We start from the raw sequence: 14,617 nt of genomic DNA, 5'->3' as shown, positions 1-14,617 counted from the left end.
GCTTAGTGGTTAAGGTGTTGGGCTACCAATCGGAAGGTTGTGAGTTCGATCCCAGGTCCACCAAGCTGCCACTGTTAGGCCCCTGAGCAAGGCCCTTAACCCTCAATTTCTCAGCTGTATAAAAAAGGAGATAATGAAGGTTGCTCTAGATATAATGTAAATGTTGTAAAATTATGGTGCACCTTGAATTAATTAAATTGGGGCATAAGAACAGCGGAATCTGATTCATCCCATATCCCAACTGAGGAGGTTGGGGTCAGAGCACAGGGGCAGTTATGATACAGTTCCCCTAGAGCAGGAAGGGTTAAGGGTCTTGCTCAATTCCCCAACAGTGGCAGCTTGACGGTGTTGAGCTCGAACCCAGACTTTCAACATCCCAGCACCTTAAACACTTGAGCCACTATTGCCCCGAAAACAGAAAAGGGGAGAGCGTGAATGCAGTCCCTCAATATCAGAAATTAAGCAGTCGAGATTCCTGCATTTGGGGTATTCACAAAGATTAGCACAGCCTTAGTGCAATAGCTGAGCCTTGTTTCATGCAAAACACCTCCTTGATCATGGTATTGCCCCTGGAAGGAAAGTACTTGTCACCCTTTGAGCTTATACCAATTTGGAGGAAAAAAAAAGAAGACAAAGCTGCATCATCGACCCAAAGGCACGTGATAGTATTGTTATCTGCAGCAAACCCACGCTTTCCTAAGCACCCAAACAGAATGACTTCACAACAATGAAAGAGCTTGAACACCAGCTTTAATCTGTCTTTTGAGCTGTGAAGCTAAAGCTATTGTACTTCCAAACCTAGGTGTCTGGGACACACCTCATAAGAGAGGTGACAAAGAAATGAGTAAGGTAACAAAAAAAAAACAGCTATTCAACCAATAGGTTTTATGCTTTAGCTTTAAAACCATGAAAATAGATGGTCAGGTTTTGTAACTTTGTGACTGTGCATGTTTATTATGTATAGCTGATTATTATAACACACATCTATTTTGTTATGTCTGGATTTGGTGAAAGCAGTGGATACTGTTATAAAATACGGTCTGGTCTTGGCAGGTAAGAATATTTCCTGTGCCAGCATCTTGTGTGTAGAAAGATAACCATTAAGAAATGTGGCACACGAAGATGTAACAGAAAAATGTCTTACTGCGAGTGCAAGCAATACAAATGCATGAGGCAAGGAGCGAGCTATGGAGAGAATAAAGTGAGAGTTTATGTAGGTCATCGCTTGCATCACTTCCCTCAACAAGACAACTTCACAGATCTGGAGAGTGACAGTGCAACTCACAGTTAACAAGGAAGAGAGAGACGGAGAGAGAGAATGAAAGGAGACAGAGGAACGTACAGGACTTCTGCCGTACGTGTACAGTTGAAGAGGAAGCACTTCACTACACATGATTTTCAACTAGGATTGTGTCTTAATTTATCTTATGTGGTCTCAGAAACAGTTATGAAGGAAAATAGGGATCGGTTTTATTCAATATACTTTATGAACATGAGGAAGGGGGCGGGGCATCACTGTGACTAGCAGTTAGCATGTTTGCCTCGTGGGACATGGTATTAAAGGTGGGGTCTCTGTTGTTTGAAAGCCAATGTTGACATATAAAATCACCTAAACAAACACGCCCCTAACCCAAACGGGTCCCACCCTTGTATCGATAGCTCCGCCCACACATACATACGTAACCCAGGTGACTAAAAGAAAGAAACATGTCTTTATCATAGCTGAAGGGAAGAACAATACGATTGTAGATAAACAAACAAGCAAAAATGACACACAAGCATAATCATGTAAAGGACAAAGGCATATATTAGTTCTGTGTAACAAAGCAAAACCAACTTTACTCACCTATCGAGAAGGAAAAAAGCGCCTCGGCGTCCCATCGCAGGACTTCCCGCTCCTTCAGTTCTGTTTGTTTGTTTTGTTTAACCTTTATTTTTACAGGCAAGTCATTAAGAACAGGTTCTTATTTACAATGGCAGCCTGACAAGTGGAATAACCACTTGGGGAAAGCAAAGTAGGGCTAAAATAAATACAAAACATTAAAAATACATACAGGTTAACAATTACATAAATACGTTTCAAAACAAAATTATGTAGAGAAGCATATGTTCTCTCCAGCGCTGGAAAGCTGATCCTATATTAACACGTCCTACTTCTTGCCTTATCGTAAGTCTTTCTTCTCTTTCTTTCTTTGTTTTTAACCTCCATGTCAATGTTAAAACCGCTTTCTGCTAATGTCACACATGCGCACCGAACACTCTCTCCGCCCATATTGACAAGACACGACCCTTTCTGCTCATTGGCTACACGTTTGTTTTGTTTTTGTTTTGTTTGTCGTCCCAACTCAGTTTTCTGAAGCCTTTCTTAGACATCGGAGACCGCACCTTTAAGGAAGATCACTGATGGGTATGGATCTACACTCAGCATCAACTTTATTAGGAAACACTTATACACATGCACATTTATGCAGTTATTTAATTAGCCAGTCATGTGCTAGCGGGACAGTTCACAAACTCATGCAGATACAGATCAAGAGCTTCAGATAATGTTCACACCAAACATCAGCCTGGAGAAATAATGTGATCTCTGTGACTTTAACTGTGTTTATAATGAAAGGTCAGAGGAGAAAATGACCAGACTGGTCTGAGCTGACAGGAATTCAATAGCATCGCAAATAAGCACTTTTGACAACTATGCTGAGCAGAAAAGCACATCAGAACACATTACACATCAAACCTTGAGGTGGATTAGCAGCAGCAGAAGATCATGTCAGGTTCCTCTCCTGTCAGCAAGGAACAGGGATCTGAGGCAATCATGGTCACGGACTCATCAAAACTGAACAGTTGAAGACTTGAAAAAGACCAAAGTTAATTGAAGCAAATATAAGGAGATCTTAGGACTGTAGCTCTGGGTTAAGTGTTAAAGTGCTGGCTGTTGGCTGGTATGGTGCAAGAAGTGTGCACTAGTGTGCAAAAAGTATTCAGACTTTCACTTGTCCTTATTTTGTTAGGTGACTGGATCGATTTACTTGCCCAACAGAGCAGAAAAATTATTTCACAATACCAAATAAGACTCGAACACAAGTTCAGATGCATTCTCTTTTCATTGATTATCTTTCTGTCAAGGAAAATTATCTGTCTGTATAAACTGAGAGAGATGTCAGAAAAGGCATGAAGTAAAAAAAAAAAAACAGTCTATCAACATTCTCAGACAGGACTGTGTTTCTTCTAGATTAGGATTAACCCTAGAAAAGGGTTAAAAAAAAAACAACATTGTTAAATGCAAAAAGGTCTAAATCACCAAGACCAAATTCTTAGAACTTGACCATCAGCAAACCATGAGAGAATGGTTTTAGTCTTGCAATGAATTTACTCTGAGGTCCTGTGTGGAGATGGGAACATGTACCAGAAGGACAACCATCTCTCCACCAATCAGGCACAAGTCCTGTAGTATTTCAGTAAAAAGCACACGACAGTTTGCTTGGAATTTGCAAATATGGCACTTTAAGCACTGTGAGGCTACAAGGAACAAGATTAAAGATTTACCTGCCTGTGATAGCGACGCCTCCCTCCCAGATGCGCTGAACGACCCCCGCCCCCCCCACCCACGGCCAGGTACTCTGTCTATCCACGGCCGACGTGAGATCTCTATGCAGAGTTAACCTCCAGTTAATGTAACTGGACCAGACAACATACCTGGCAGTGTGCTCAGGGAATGCGCAGAACAGATAGTGGATGTCTTCACTGACATCTTCAACATTTCCCTGAGCAGCGCCGTTGTTCCTACATGCCTCAAGACAACTCCCCTGCCAAAGGGAGTTTTCCTTGCCACAGTCACCTCAGGCTTGCTCATTAGGGATAAATACAATTACACTTAAATATATCTAATATTAAACTTGAATATTTGTATTATATTAATCTTTATATTAACCTTTTGTTTTATGTTTATGTTCTGTAATGCTGTCAATTATTAAAAGCAATTTACAAAATTTTAATTTGAAAATGACTATCGTCTCACACCTTGTAATAAAGTCCTTCGAGAAGCTCAACACGAGGCACATCAAGATGCAGTTTCCACTCTCACCTCACTGGACTGCCTGGAGTAGAGCCAACAACCTGCTTTGAATGTTGATAAAACTGAAGAAATGCTTGTTGACTTCAGGAGAACATCCTAAACCTAACCACTCTCCTCTGAACATCGATGGATCATCTGTAGAGATCTTCAAGAGCACCAAATTTCTTGTTCATCTAGTGTAGAACTTCACCTGGTCACTCATCACCAAGAAAGCCCAGCAGCGAAGTCTGAGAAAAGAATATCTCCCTCCCCCCATCCTGACTTCTTTTTACAGAGGGACCATTGAGATCATCCTGAGCAGCTGCATCACTGTCTGGTTTGGGAACTGCACCATCTCAGATCACAAGATTTGCAGCGGATAGTGAGGACAGCTGAGAAGATCACTGGAGTCTCTCTTCCACCACATACTGCATCCGTGAAGCCAACAGCACACACACTCTTCACCCCACACACCCCTCACACACACTCTTCACCCTCCTGCCATCTGGAAAAAGGTACCGAAGCATTCAGACCTCACAACCAGACTGTGTAACAGTTTTTTTTCCAAGCCATCAGACTCCTTGATAACTGAACTGTACTGAGCACAATACACACACACACACACACACACACACACACACACACACACACACACACACACACACACACACACACACACACACACACACACACAACACACACATTCACCAACTGTATGGACTGCACTGTCTTTTGTCCACCAGGTTGCACAGATGCACATTATGCATCTAGGACTAATTTCCTAAGTCCTTAGCTCTCTCTTTGTTTTATGTAGCTTCACGGTGCTGATCACTGTCTGATGGCACTGTGTACTGCAACAGCTATATATGGGGTAATGACAATAAAAGCTTCTTGACTTGACTTGATTCTCTTGGATGATAAAACCAAGACTAAACATTTGGGCCTCAATAGCAAATATTAGATCTGGAAGAAACCAAACGCTGCTTAACACCTGGCTGAGTTCATCAGTACAGTGAAGAACAGCTGTGGCAGCATCAGGCTTCGGTCCAGCGGCAGGAACCGACACTCCCACAACTATGACACAGCTCCGTTTCCTGCACAGCAAACCGACACAGGAGCCGAGGGGTTAAACCTCAACACCTTTACCAAGTCTGGATAAAATTAGAGGTCAGGATGATTTGCTGCAGCGACAACAAAGTAATAGTCTTTTTATAGAAGTGTTAGCAGATTTAAAGGTGTTAGTAAACTTAGCTCTAAAACATTTGCTCAAGACATGCAGATGATTTCTTTTCTACTATGCATCTACATGCTAAGGCTACATGCTAAGGCTTTGCCCAAATTCCAGCAGATAATTCCATCATTTTCCAAAAAAGATTCCTCTTTAAACGAAATGTAATAGAAATCTCTCCCAGTGACAAATAATTGTGATCCTAATTGTGATCCGGTGATCTCGGTCTGATACGACTGACCTTTACAAAATGAATACCTGAATAAATACATGAGCATTTACTGTATTATTCCTCAGAAATGTTCAAAATGCTCAGTTTGGTTGATGACCCACGCCGACAGGATGTGATGACGTCAAGCTGGTAGATTAATAGGACTATTTTAAAACACACATTTTGCTAGGTCAACCCATTAAAGCGATATCTTATTAAATAAAAGCCACTGTATGCAAGTTCTATCCAACAAGTTTTTATCAAATGTAGCTGGTGAAAAAACGCTATAAAACGCTGTGTCTAATTAAAATATGTCGCAATGTAATTGTCTTCTGGATGTTATATTTATATTCATATATGAATCCACATAAACCCGGTTACAGAATACTCTTCATTCCAGTTCTCCATCCTGGATCCTGAGGAACTTTGGCTGTCCGTAGTTCTTTTTACTGACACACACCTGTTAGCATTACGGTCTCCTTCCACCAGGACATCATTAATAGAAACAGAGCTTTACTTAAGTTAACCTGGCTACAGTCCAGCTGTGACTCATATCTGAATTTCACAAGGATGATGAACTTTTCTGTTTCTGCCTGAGCCATGCATGGGTAAATCACCCACCCTGTCCACCCTCTTTATAAATAGTTTATTATATTAATCTGTGTGAGAGATGTGGCTTGATATATGAATAGAGATTACATGCTGATGTTATTTTGACTCACTAATCATATTTTATTGTAATTTACCTCTTTATTGGCTGTTATACAAATTGTATTTTTTTTCACATTTATAGGCCAGGCATCAAAATCAAGTAGTTAAGCGTAACCTTAGGGTAGAAAAAAATGGGTCAATGATGTAGGTCAGTGTGCTAGAATGAAAAGGTCTGTCTCAAAGGAGCCTTGTTGAGAGAAGAGACCTTGGTCCAGGCAGCATGGTTCCTCTGATTGAGGAAGAAAGACACACAGAGATGAATATAAGCATGTAATTGTGGAGCACAAATAAGTGTCTGTATAAAGGAAGAGTGCATAAAGGCAGAAGCAATACCACTGTGCTTGACCCAGATTCAGCAGTGTCCATTTCCTTCTCTCGCACTACTTGCTTGGATCTTTAAGGAAGCAGAATACTAAGTGCTTGTAAACATCCTGTTATTATTCTGCATCTCTGCTAAAAATGATTTGGTTACCGTCGGTCCGTCTGACCTAATGATGACACTTGTTCAGGAGGTAATTCTCTCTCCAGCCTCTCAGGTCTCATGCTTTAATGCAGCATTTTCCTCTGATGCCTTGTTTATTTGTGAACAAAATTGAATAATGGAACATTTATCTCCATCCATTGAGTTCTATTTCTGATGGGTGTTTGGTCTCGGCCCGTCGCTGATTGTAGCTCTAATTATTAACAGCACAATTATTCTAATTAGCTCTAATTATTCAAAGTAATTAACAGATTATTATTATTATTATTATTATTATTATTATTATTATTATTATTATTATTATTATTATTATCACTACTACAACTAAAATAGTCATTTCATCATTGTAATTATATGGAATAAAAGTTAATATATGCAAATAAAACTCAATCTGCCCTTCACAAACAATGTGTACTTATAAATGCTTTGAGAAATTTCTTAATGAATGTTTGTATTCATTTTTTGTGAAAAAAAATCTCCCTAAAATTAAATCTCCTTAGTGCAGAAAAAAAGAAATAAATAAATACTGCAAGCACAGTGCTAACAGAGGAAGATTTTAATATCTGGTTTACAATCAAAATACAATAAACATCAAGTAAACAACAAGAACAGAAAAGAGGAAATGAGTAAATGGCGAACACAGAACGCTGTAACAGTGAAAGACAGGTATTATTTATTTATTTATTTATTTTATATTAATGTAGTGGTCTCCTGTTCTGTTAATTTGAGGCTATAAATTTAGTCCTGAACTTTTATTTTGTAAAGCACCGAATTATTAATGATCTGGATTTGATATGTAGCTGAGACACGTTCACTAACCTGCATAATAAAGTAAGTAAGCTGTTAAATAATAGCCTTTATACTGGCTAGATATCTCACACACACACTCACACACTCGCACACATACACACTCTCTCTCACACTCACACACACATCACATCACACACACACACACACACACACACACACACACCTCACACTCACTCTCTCTCACTCTCTCTCACTCTCTCTCACTCTCTCTCACTCACTTCCAGGCAGATGTAATCCTGGTAATAAGGGAATCAGCAGGAAGTTTCCTAACTGCAGATGAGCCTCACAGAGGAGCGCAGATGATGCAAAAATAAGTTAGCGAAACCTGTGTGAATTCAGACAGATCACGTTGAGAGTCACAACAGGATTAAGAGTTTCACATTTATTTATTTATTTATGTAAATTGTGATGGTTTTGAAATAAGGTGGCAGTTAAGTCTGTTTCCCAAAGTTTTGCCACACTTTCAGGTCTTTTTCAGTATTTTATTTTCAGTGTAGCAGAAAGTGGACATTTTGCTGACACCTGGCAATCCCTTCATCATATCCCGCTAAGCATCTGAACGGTTTAAATAAACACAGTGATGTGTTTATTGTCCCTTACGCTGAATGTTTAGACTGTACATCCTTACATCAGTCTGCAGAACTCGCTTAAAACGCGCTAACCAAGTACGTCTAACCACCATGTCAGTTCCTGGTTCTGCATGGTGAAGAGAATCTTGCTGGAATATCTGGAATCCCAGTACCCACCCATGGGGCATGCTGGTGCAGCTAAGAAACAATGTTTTTTTCTGGGCAACTAGACATACACCAATCTGCCATGTCTTAAAAACAACTGATTCTTTCTCATTTTTAATAAGCAGGCATGAACTCGCATGGTGCAGAAGAAAGCTTGAAGCTGACTATCAGGATCTCAGCATGAAAATCAGGTCAACACGCTTTAGCACTTCAGTCATGAATCTTTCCTTGAAACACCATAACTGCGGTGGGGTTGCTGCTCTGCTCTAAAGCAGCTGCTGGGGTGCTATTATATTGCGGTCAGGACTGAAATGCAAAACCTGGCTCTCGGTGCCGGTAACGTGAAGAGATATTGTGAGTGCTGGCAGTGGATGGAGAAGTCAGTGTGCTATGCCACGGTTCAGGACCTCCACTTGCATCTTCCTGGAGCAGAACACGAAGAGAACCGATCGCTCCTCGCCCTGGCATTATAAATAACCGAAGCTTCATTAGACGCCGCAGCGGGTTTAGATTTAAAGTGACGTTACACTGTTTATGCTGGAATGCAGGGGACACAGCAATCTGGCTGCAAGCAATGTACATAAAATAGTAGCGTCTGGTCACATGATTCATTTGGCTAACCAACTGGTCCGTGTGAAACCATTTATCTTAGTGAATAACAAAATTCTCTGTTTAAAGCTTGAGCGCGTGTTCGCATTCTACTGAACACCACAGAACCGTGTACGCAGCAGAGCAGAATTCCCTCAGACGGTTCGACGCTCCCTGGAGCACTCAGTCATCTGGTATTGGAGTGTTGCAGTTTCCGTGGTAAATGTGCACGGGTCCTTCGCAGCGGAAGTATAGCTGAAAAATGTCTCCGTAGCCGTGGTCCCTCCACCAGGTGCACAGCTGTCGGTTCCAGCCACAGTCGAGGTGGTGGAAGAGCTCCGGATGCTCCATGCCTATCATGGTGAAGAAGTCCTGGTCGCCCAGGTGGCCGCGGAAGTGATATTTCTCGGTGAGGTGGGCAACGCGTTCAGGCTCGAGCAGGCGGTTGTAGAGCGCCGAGCGCCGCATGGTCTCCAGATTCAGCAGCATCACACCGCTGTTGAAGCCGGGCAGGCCGTCAGGAGGAGGATCGCCCACGCGGGATTTGGGGTTTTCCTTGCGATACTGCCAGAAGGTGTGTCTGGGGGGGAAGGGGGGGGGAGATAGACAATAATAAATTCTTTAATTAAAATTATGAATTCATTAAAAAAATAAAGGCAAACAACACCAAAGGCACCAACTGGGATGCCTCCATCACCTACAAGTCTGCTTCTTACCATTACTAATTTTTATTCCTATGGCAGAGGAATTAAATGAGTCTGAATTATTTTAATACGAAGCGATTTAGTTGTTGCAGCATTGTGCAATTATTTATTTTAATAAATAAGAGAATTTTGCCCTCGCCCTTCCTGTCTGACGATCTTCTACGCCGTTTTTGTTACGTGTTGCTACGTCCTGGGTTTCACGTGATATGAGGCACGTGGTGTTTAGTAGATGTCTGGTGTCTGTTGTTAAGCATCAAGCTGTAACTAGGCTTTTCTGGTCTATGACGAAGCCCAAAATTTCAAGGCTAATTCTTTTTATTAAACAAACAGAGATGTTAATTAACAATAACGAATGTACAGCTCTTAGGGTTTCCTTTAACCTCACACATCTACGTACGAATCTGCCCTAAACTTGATCTTAGTCAAGGTGGCTTTCTTGTGTCTCGTGTATGAAAGGATAGAAATCAGGGAGCTCTAAATAAATAGCAGTACATTAGTCCCTGTGACACGTTGTTCATGTTTCATCAAGCACAAAGCTGTAAAGTCCTAAAGTACAACAGTAGAAACACCAGGATTCTTTCCTGAGCCCTTTTCAGGTCGTCTGTAGCTTCAGGAAATGCCGTAATAAACACAGAGGATGGATTTAAGGGAAGCCCCTGAAGTCGAGCACCTAGGGCAAGTAAACAGGAAGAGGCATTTTGCCCTAAAAATGCAGGACAGCCTTCAGGACAGCTTTAAAACCGTAGCTTCCTCTTTACGGGTTGCTTTGGGTGACATCCGAGGAAACCAAAACTCTACACCCCTTATGATGAGGAACGCTCATAATGAGGCAAAATCTTTTTGATGTCGAGAGCAAGTCACCACAGGAAACTTCAGAGCTGATCTCTCTCTCTCTCTCAAAAGAATGAGTGTGTCAAAGCTGAGGAAACAACAAAGCAATTTTTCGCTCGGTTTCTAGATCCGATCGACTGCAGAGCAGCACAAAGACAAATGTTCAGGTTTTCTCTTTGTAGCTCTGATTCCGATTTACTGCCAAAGATGTCCAAGAACAATGACTACTGAAAAACCTTGCTGATAAAATGTAGGTAATGAAAATCATGTGCTGGCATTGTTAGGGTTCCACATAGATTAAGATAATATGCATTAACAGTTCTAAGAATTTGTGAGGAACCTATTTTTTTCTCAGCATCTCCTCATCCTGGGTCGAGAAGGCCACGTATGTCCTTAACAGACTTTCTAATGATTCACAGTCAGCAAAGTGCTTTATTTTTGTTCTCTAGATGGCTTTTAACAAACACGGTCAAACAAATTGGCCTTACATTCAGATTCCACATGAATCTTAAAGTCCAATTAATTTATAATCCCACTCTTCAGTATCTCCAAGATGAGGATGGATCCCTTTTGAGTCTGGTTCCTCTGAAGGTTTCTTCCTCGTTATCGTTTTTTCTCACTGTCGTCACTTCAGGCTTCTTCGTTAGAGATAAATTTCAGTTTCAAACACGTGATGTCTATCGTTAAAAATGGAACACAAATAAGACCGAAACAAATTGAATTATCATCAGACACAAAAGCTTTCATGCTTTTTAAATACACAATGCAGTGGTTGCATTTTGTTTGGTCAAAATGCATATTACATCATATACATTTTCTATAGGAGGAAATTTAAGGGGATTAAAGGTGGGGTCTCTGTTGTTTGAAAGCCAATGTTGACATAAAATCACCAAAACAAACACGCCCCTAACCCAACGCTGTTACTACACAAAACGCGGTTGTAGCTGCCTCTCTACATTACTACGATAGAAAAGAGGTGTTATTTGTGTAGTAACAGTGTTTAGCTCAGGAGTTATTGACTCGGGAAACTCCAACCTGTGAATATGTGGCCGACTTCCTGCTCCTTCAGTTCTCTCCAGCGCTGGAAAGCTGATCCTATATTAACACGTCCTACTTCTTGCCTTATCGTAAGTCTTTCTTCTCTTTCTTTCTTTGTTTTTATCCTCCATGTCAATGTTAAAACCGCTTTATGCTAATGTCACACACGCGCACTGAACACTCTCTCCGCCCATATCGACAAGACACGCCCCTTTCTGCTCATTGGCTACACGTTTGTTTTGTTTTGTTTGTCCTCCCGACTCAGTTTTCTGAAGCATTTCTAAAATGTCGGAGACCGCACCTTTAAGAGTTTCTTTATTAGAGGAGAAAATAACTGAAAGGTAAAGAGAGAGAAGAAATGTGTTGTATACAATATTTAATAATGATAGTGAGTTAATAAAATGATACAGATTAGATCGTGTAGGGATTATTGTTGTGATCAATCATATTAGAGATGACATCACTGACACAGTGCAGTAATGATATCATTTGTCTCTGTGACATTTCTGCTCTGTGTTGGAGATGTTTACATTTATTACATACGGATGTTAGAACATCTCTAACATGATCGGTCACGAATCCCCACACCACATAGTCTCAAATATCTTAACATAGAGACCAAGTGAAGGCTAACAACGGACCAGATTATAAAAGCGCTCCTATTTTTTTTTTTTTACAGAACAACCAATCAGTCTACAAAAGAACGTGTCACCTAGTAACAGGGTCAGTCGGTTTTATCTCCAAGAGGAAAGTTGTATTTTTCTTGCTCAGAGTTGCTCAGAAACCTGCTGTGGTGCTGAATCACTGAAACTCTGAAGCTAAATTAGGAGCTCTCGGAGATGATTCTTAGAATCCTTGTGAATACAGGCCCTGATCTCCACACAGAAGACAGTGGACCACATTGGTCACTCTGGACCAGATTTATTGCTAAACTGAAAATAGGTCCAAGCAAGTACACAAGAGCTTTAGGGGAAATTCGGTGGAATTGTTTGTTTCCCGCATGAGCAGCAAGTGCTCAGTAATTTATGGGTTTATAAGCATCTGAAACTCGTTTCAATTCTGTGGAAGTTTTTTTAAAGTGACGTGACATATGGCTAAGTACGGTGACCCACCCAAAGTGTGCGCGCAAACACACACACACACACACACACACACACACACACACACACACACACACAGAGCAGTGGGCAGCCATTTATGCTGCGGTGCCCGGGGGGGGTCGGTGCCTTGCTCAAGGGCACCTCAGTCGTGGTATTGCCGGCCCGAGACTCGAACCCACAACCTTATCTTTAATGAAAGGATGATGAACGAGGCAATTAAAGGTAAACAAATGAATTTGACATCTGATGTGATGCCTGCTTGAGTCAGCACATACAGGGAAGCAGGGAAGAGCTTCTCACCAAGAGCAACCACATGTACAGCGTAAACGATCAGAAAGGTCCACGATGAACTCTGATAATAAACCTGTCGGTTTCTCGTCTCGATCGTCATTTACTGGAAATTAAGTCATTTTTAACAGCAAATATCTCATTGGTGGGAAATAATGAGGAATTGTTACATGCTATAGAAAAGAAACCTAATTACATCTGGGACGAATCATTTTACACCAACGAATACACAACAAATGCACCAACACCTTTAGTTACTAAATATAGAGATTTGGGGTTTGTGGCTAAAATGAAAAGTACAGTACTACAGTTTTATGCCGAGTGAGTTTTGTGAAGTGATAAAAATAAGTGCAGAGTGTGAGAAAGCAGGACAGTGTGAAATTCACAGCATGAGCACTGATAGACACACAGCACTTTACTGTACTGCTGTACTACTGGACATTCTCTTGTTGTCATGTTTGTGGTTCTGATATTCAGGCATTCTAAATCTCTTCTCCAGGAAACACGACACGACCGAGAGCTTTGGCTCGGAGCTGCTACAGTAGGTCGTCTGCTTTTGCTCGGTGTTCAGCCAAGGCCACATGAACAGAACAGAGTGTACTACACCTAAGCCAAGGCATCTGATCGACTCCCCACACTGTTCTGTGCAGAAACAGCATGTCTGCCCCTCGGTGTACTTATTCAACTTCTCTACAGAGAAAAACCTTGCTGAGCCTTGAATTAGCACTTTTTAACATGGAAGTAAAATGTGCAGTGTGTGTGTGTGTGTGAATAAAAATTTACAAAAGGTGGAAACATTTTTCCACCCTAAATGACAAAGCATCAAAATGAATGTAAAACAAAGTGAAAGGTTTTAGTCAATGTTCCATGCCAGGTTGTAGAAGTGCACACACACATGCGCACGCGCGCACACGCGCACACACGCACATAAGTGCACGTGCACACGCATACACACAAGCGCACGCGCGCACACATACGCTCACACACATACGTTCACGCACACACACGCATACACACACATACACGCGCACATACATATGGGTAGTTGACAAATGACCAAGAAAAAGTACTTTTTTTGGAAAGCATAACTTTTTAAGAAAAAAATACATATATTCGTGGAGTATGAAAATTTCAGAAATATTTGTGGAGTATGAAAGTTTCAGAAAATAGTACTGGTCATTCATTTTGTCAATGACTTCACATATTTCACTTTTTCACTCAACAATACTGTAAATGTGTCCTATGGTACATTTAAAAAGTACTAAGAAATTATATTAAATAACAAAACATTATTTTCTTAAAGTGATATTTATTTTACATGAAAGTATTAATTAGAATCATTTTCACCATGAATAGATGAATGGTGTCACACCAAAGGACAAAAAAAACTTAACAACTTCAGTGGTCATAAAACATAGTTAAATATTTAAACAATTCTGAGAGAAATACTTACCATGTGCACTTCTCATGGCCTTCATAGGGGTCTTCAGTCACATGACCTTGAGTGGGGTCTTTCAATTAAATGTATTTGTCCATGATATTGCCCAAATTAAAATTAGGTTTTTGCATAACACCAAAGGACATTTTTTTCTGTGACAAACTTTATGAAATTCCTACACTTTTAGAAATGTATGTATATGAAAAGTGATGGCCACTTAGTGAAATAGACACTTGCACAATTATGCCAGGAGTGTTCATTAAGATTTTTAAACATTATTTTCTTTATTTATAAAATGTAATATTTATGAAATAAATGTTGTCTACCGTCACACCATAGGACAATTTTGAGATTTGGCTCAAAGTTCTAAAAAAACTAACAATAACTTGGGTATTAAAACA

General features: G+C 40.5%; 1 protein-coding gene and 1 non-coding gene across 2 annotated transcripts in view; both read right to left on the bottom strand.

Annotated features, from left to right (window-relative positions):
- Positions 1–420: 420 nt before the first annotated feature.
- On the bottom strand, positions 421–584 carry LOC113658983. Its single transcript, XR_003444528.2, has one exon. It is a non-coding gene; the product is annotated as a U1 spliceosomal RNA (small nuclear RNA).
- Positions 585–7,226: 6,642 nt separating this feature from the next.
- The window catches only part of xxylt1 (xyloside xylosyltransferase 1), a 28,744-nt gene continuing 21,353 nt past the window's right edge, over positions 7,227–14,617 (bottom strand). Inside the window, exon 5 of the mRNA XM_027171454.2 lies at positions 7,227–9,397. Within this exon, the coding sequence (XP_027027255.2) occupies positions 9,001–9,397 (397 nt within the window). The 3' untranslated portion in view covers positions 7,227–9,000. The remainder of the gene's footprint in view (positions 9,398–14,617) is intronic.

Source organism: Tachysurus fulvidraco, chromosome 2, assembly GCF_022655615.1.
Source record: "Tachysurus fulvidraco isolate hzauxx_2018 chromosome 2, HZAU_PFXX_2.0, whole genome shotgun sequence".
In the NCBI taxonomy this organism is placed as follows: domain Eukaryota; kingdom Metazoa; phylum Chordata; class Actinopteri; order Siluriformes; family Bagridae; genus Tachysurus; species Tachysurus fulvidraco.
This window is presented reverse-complemented; position numbering and strand designations above follow the sequence as displayed.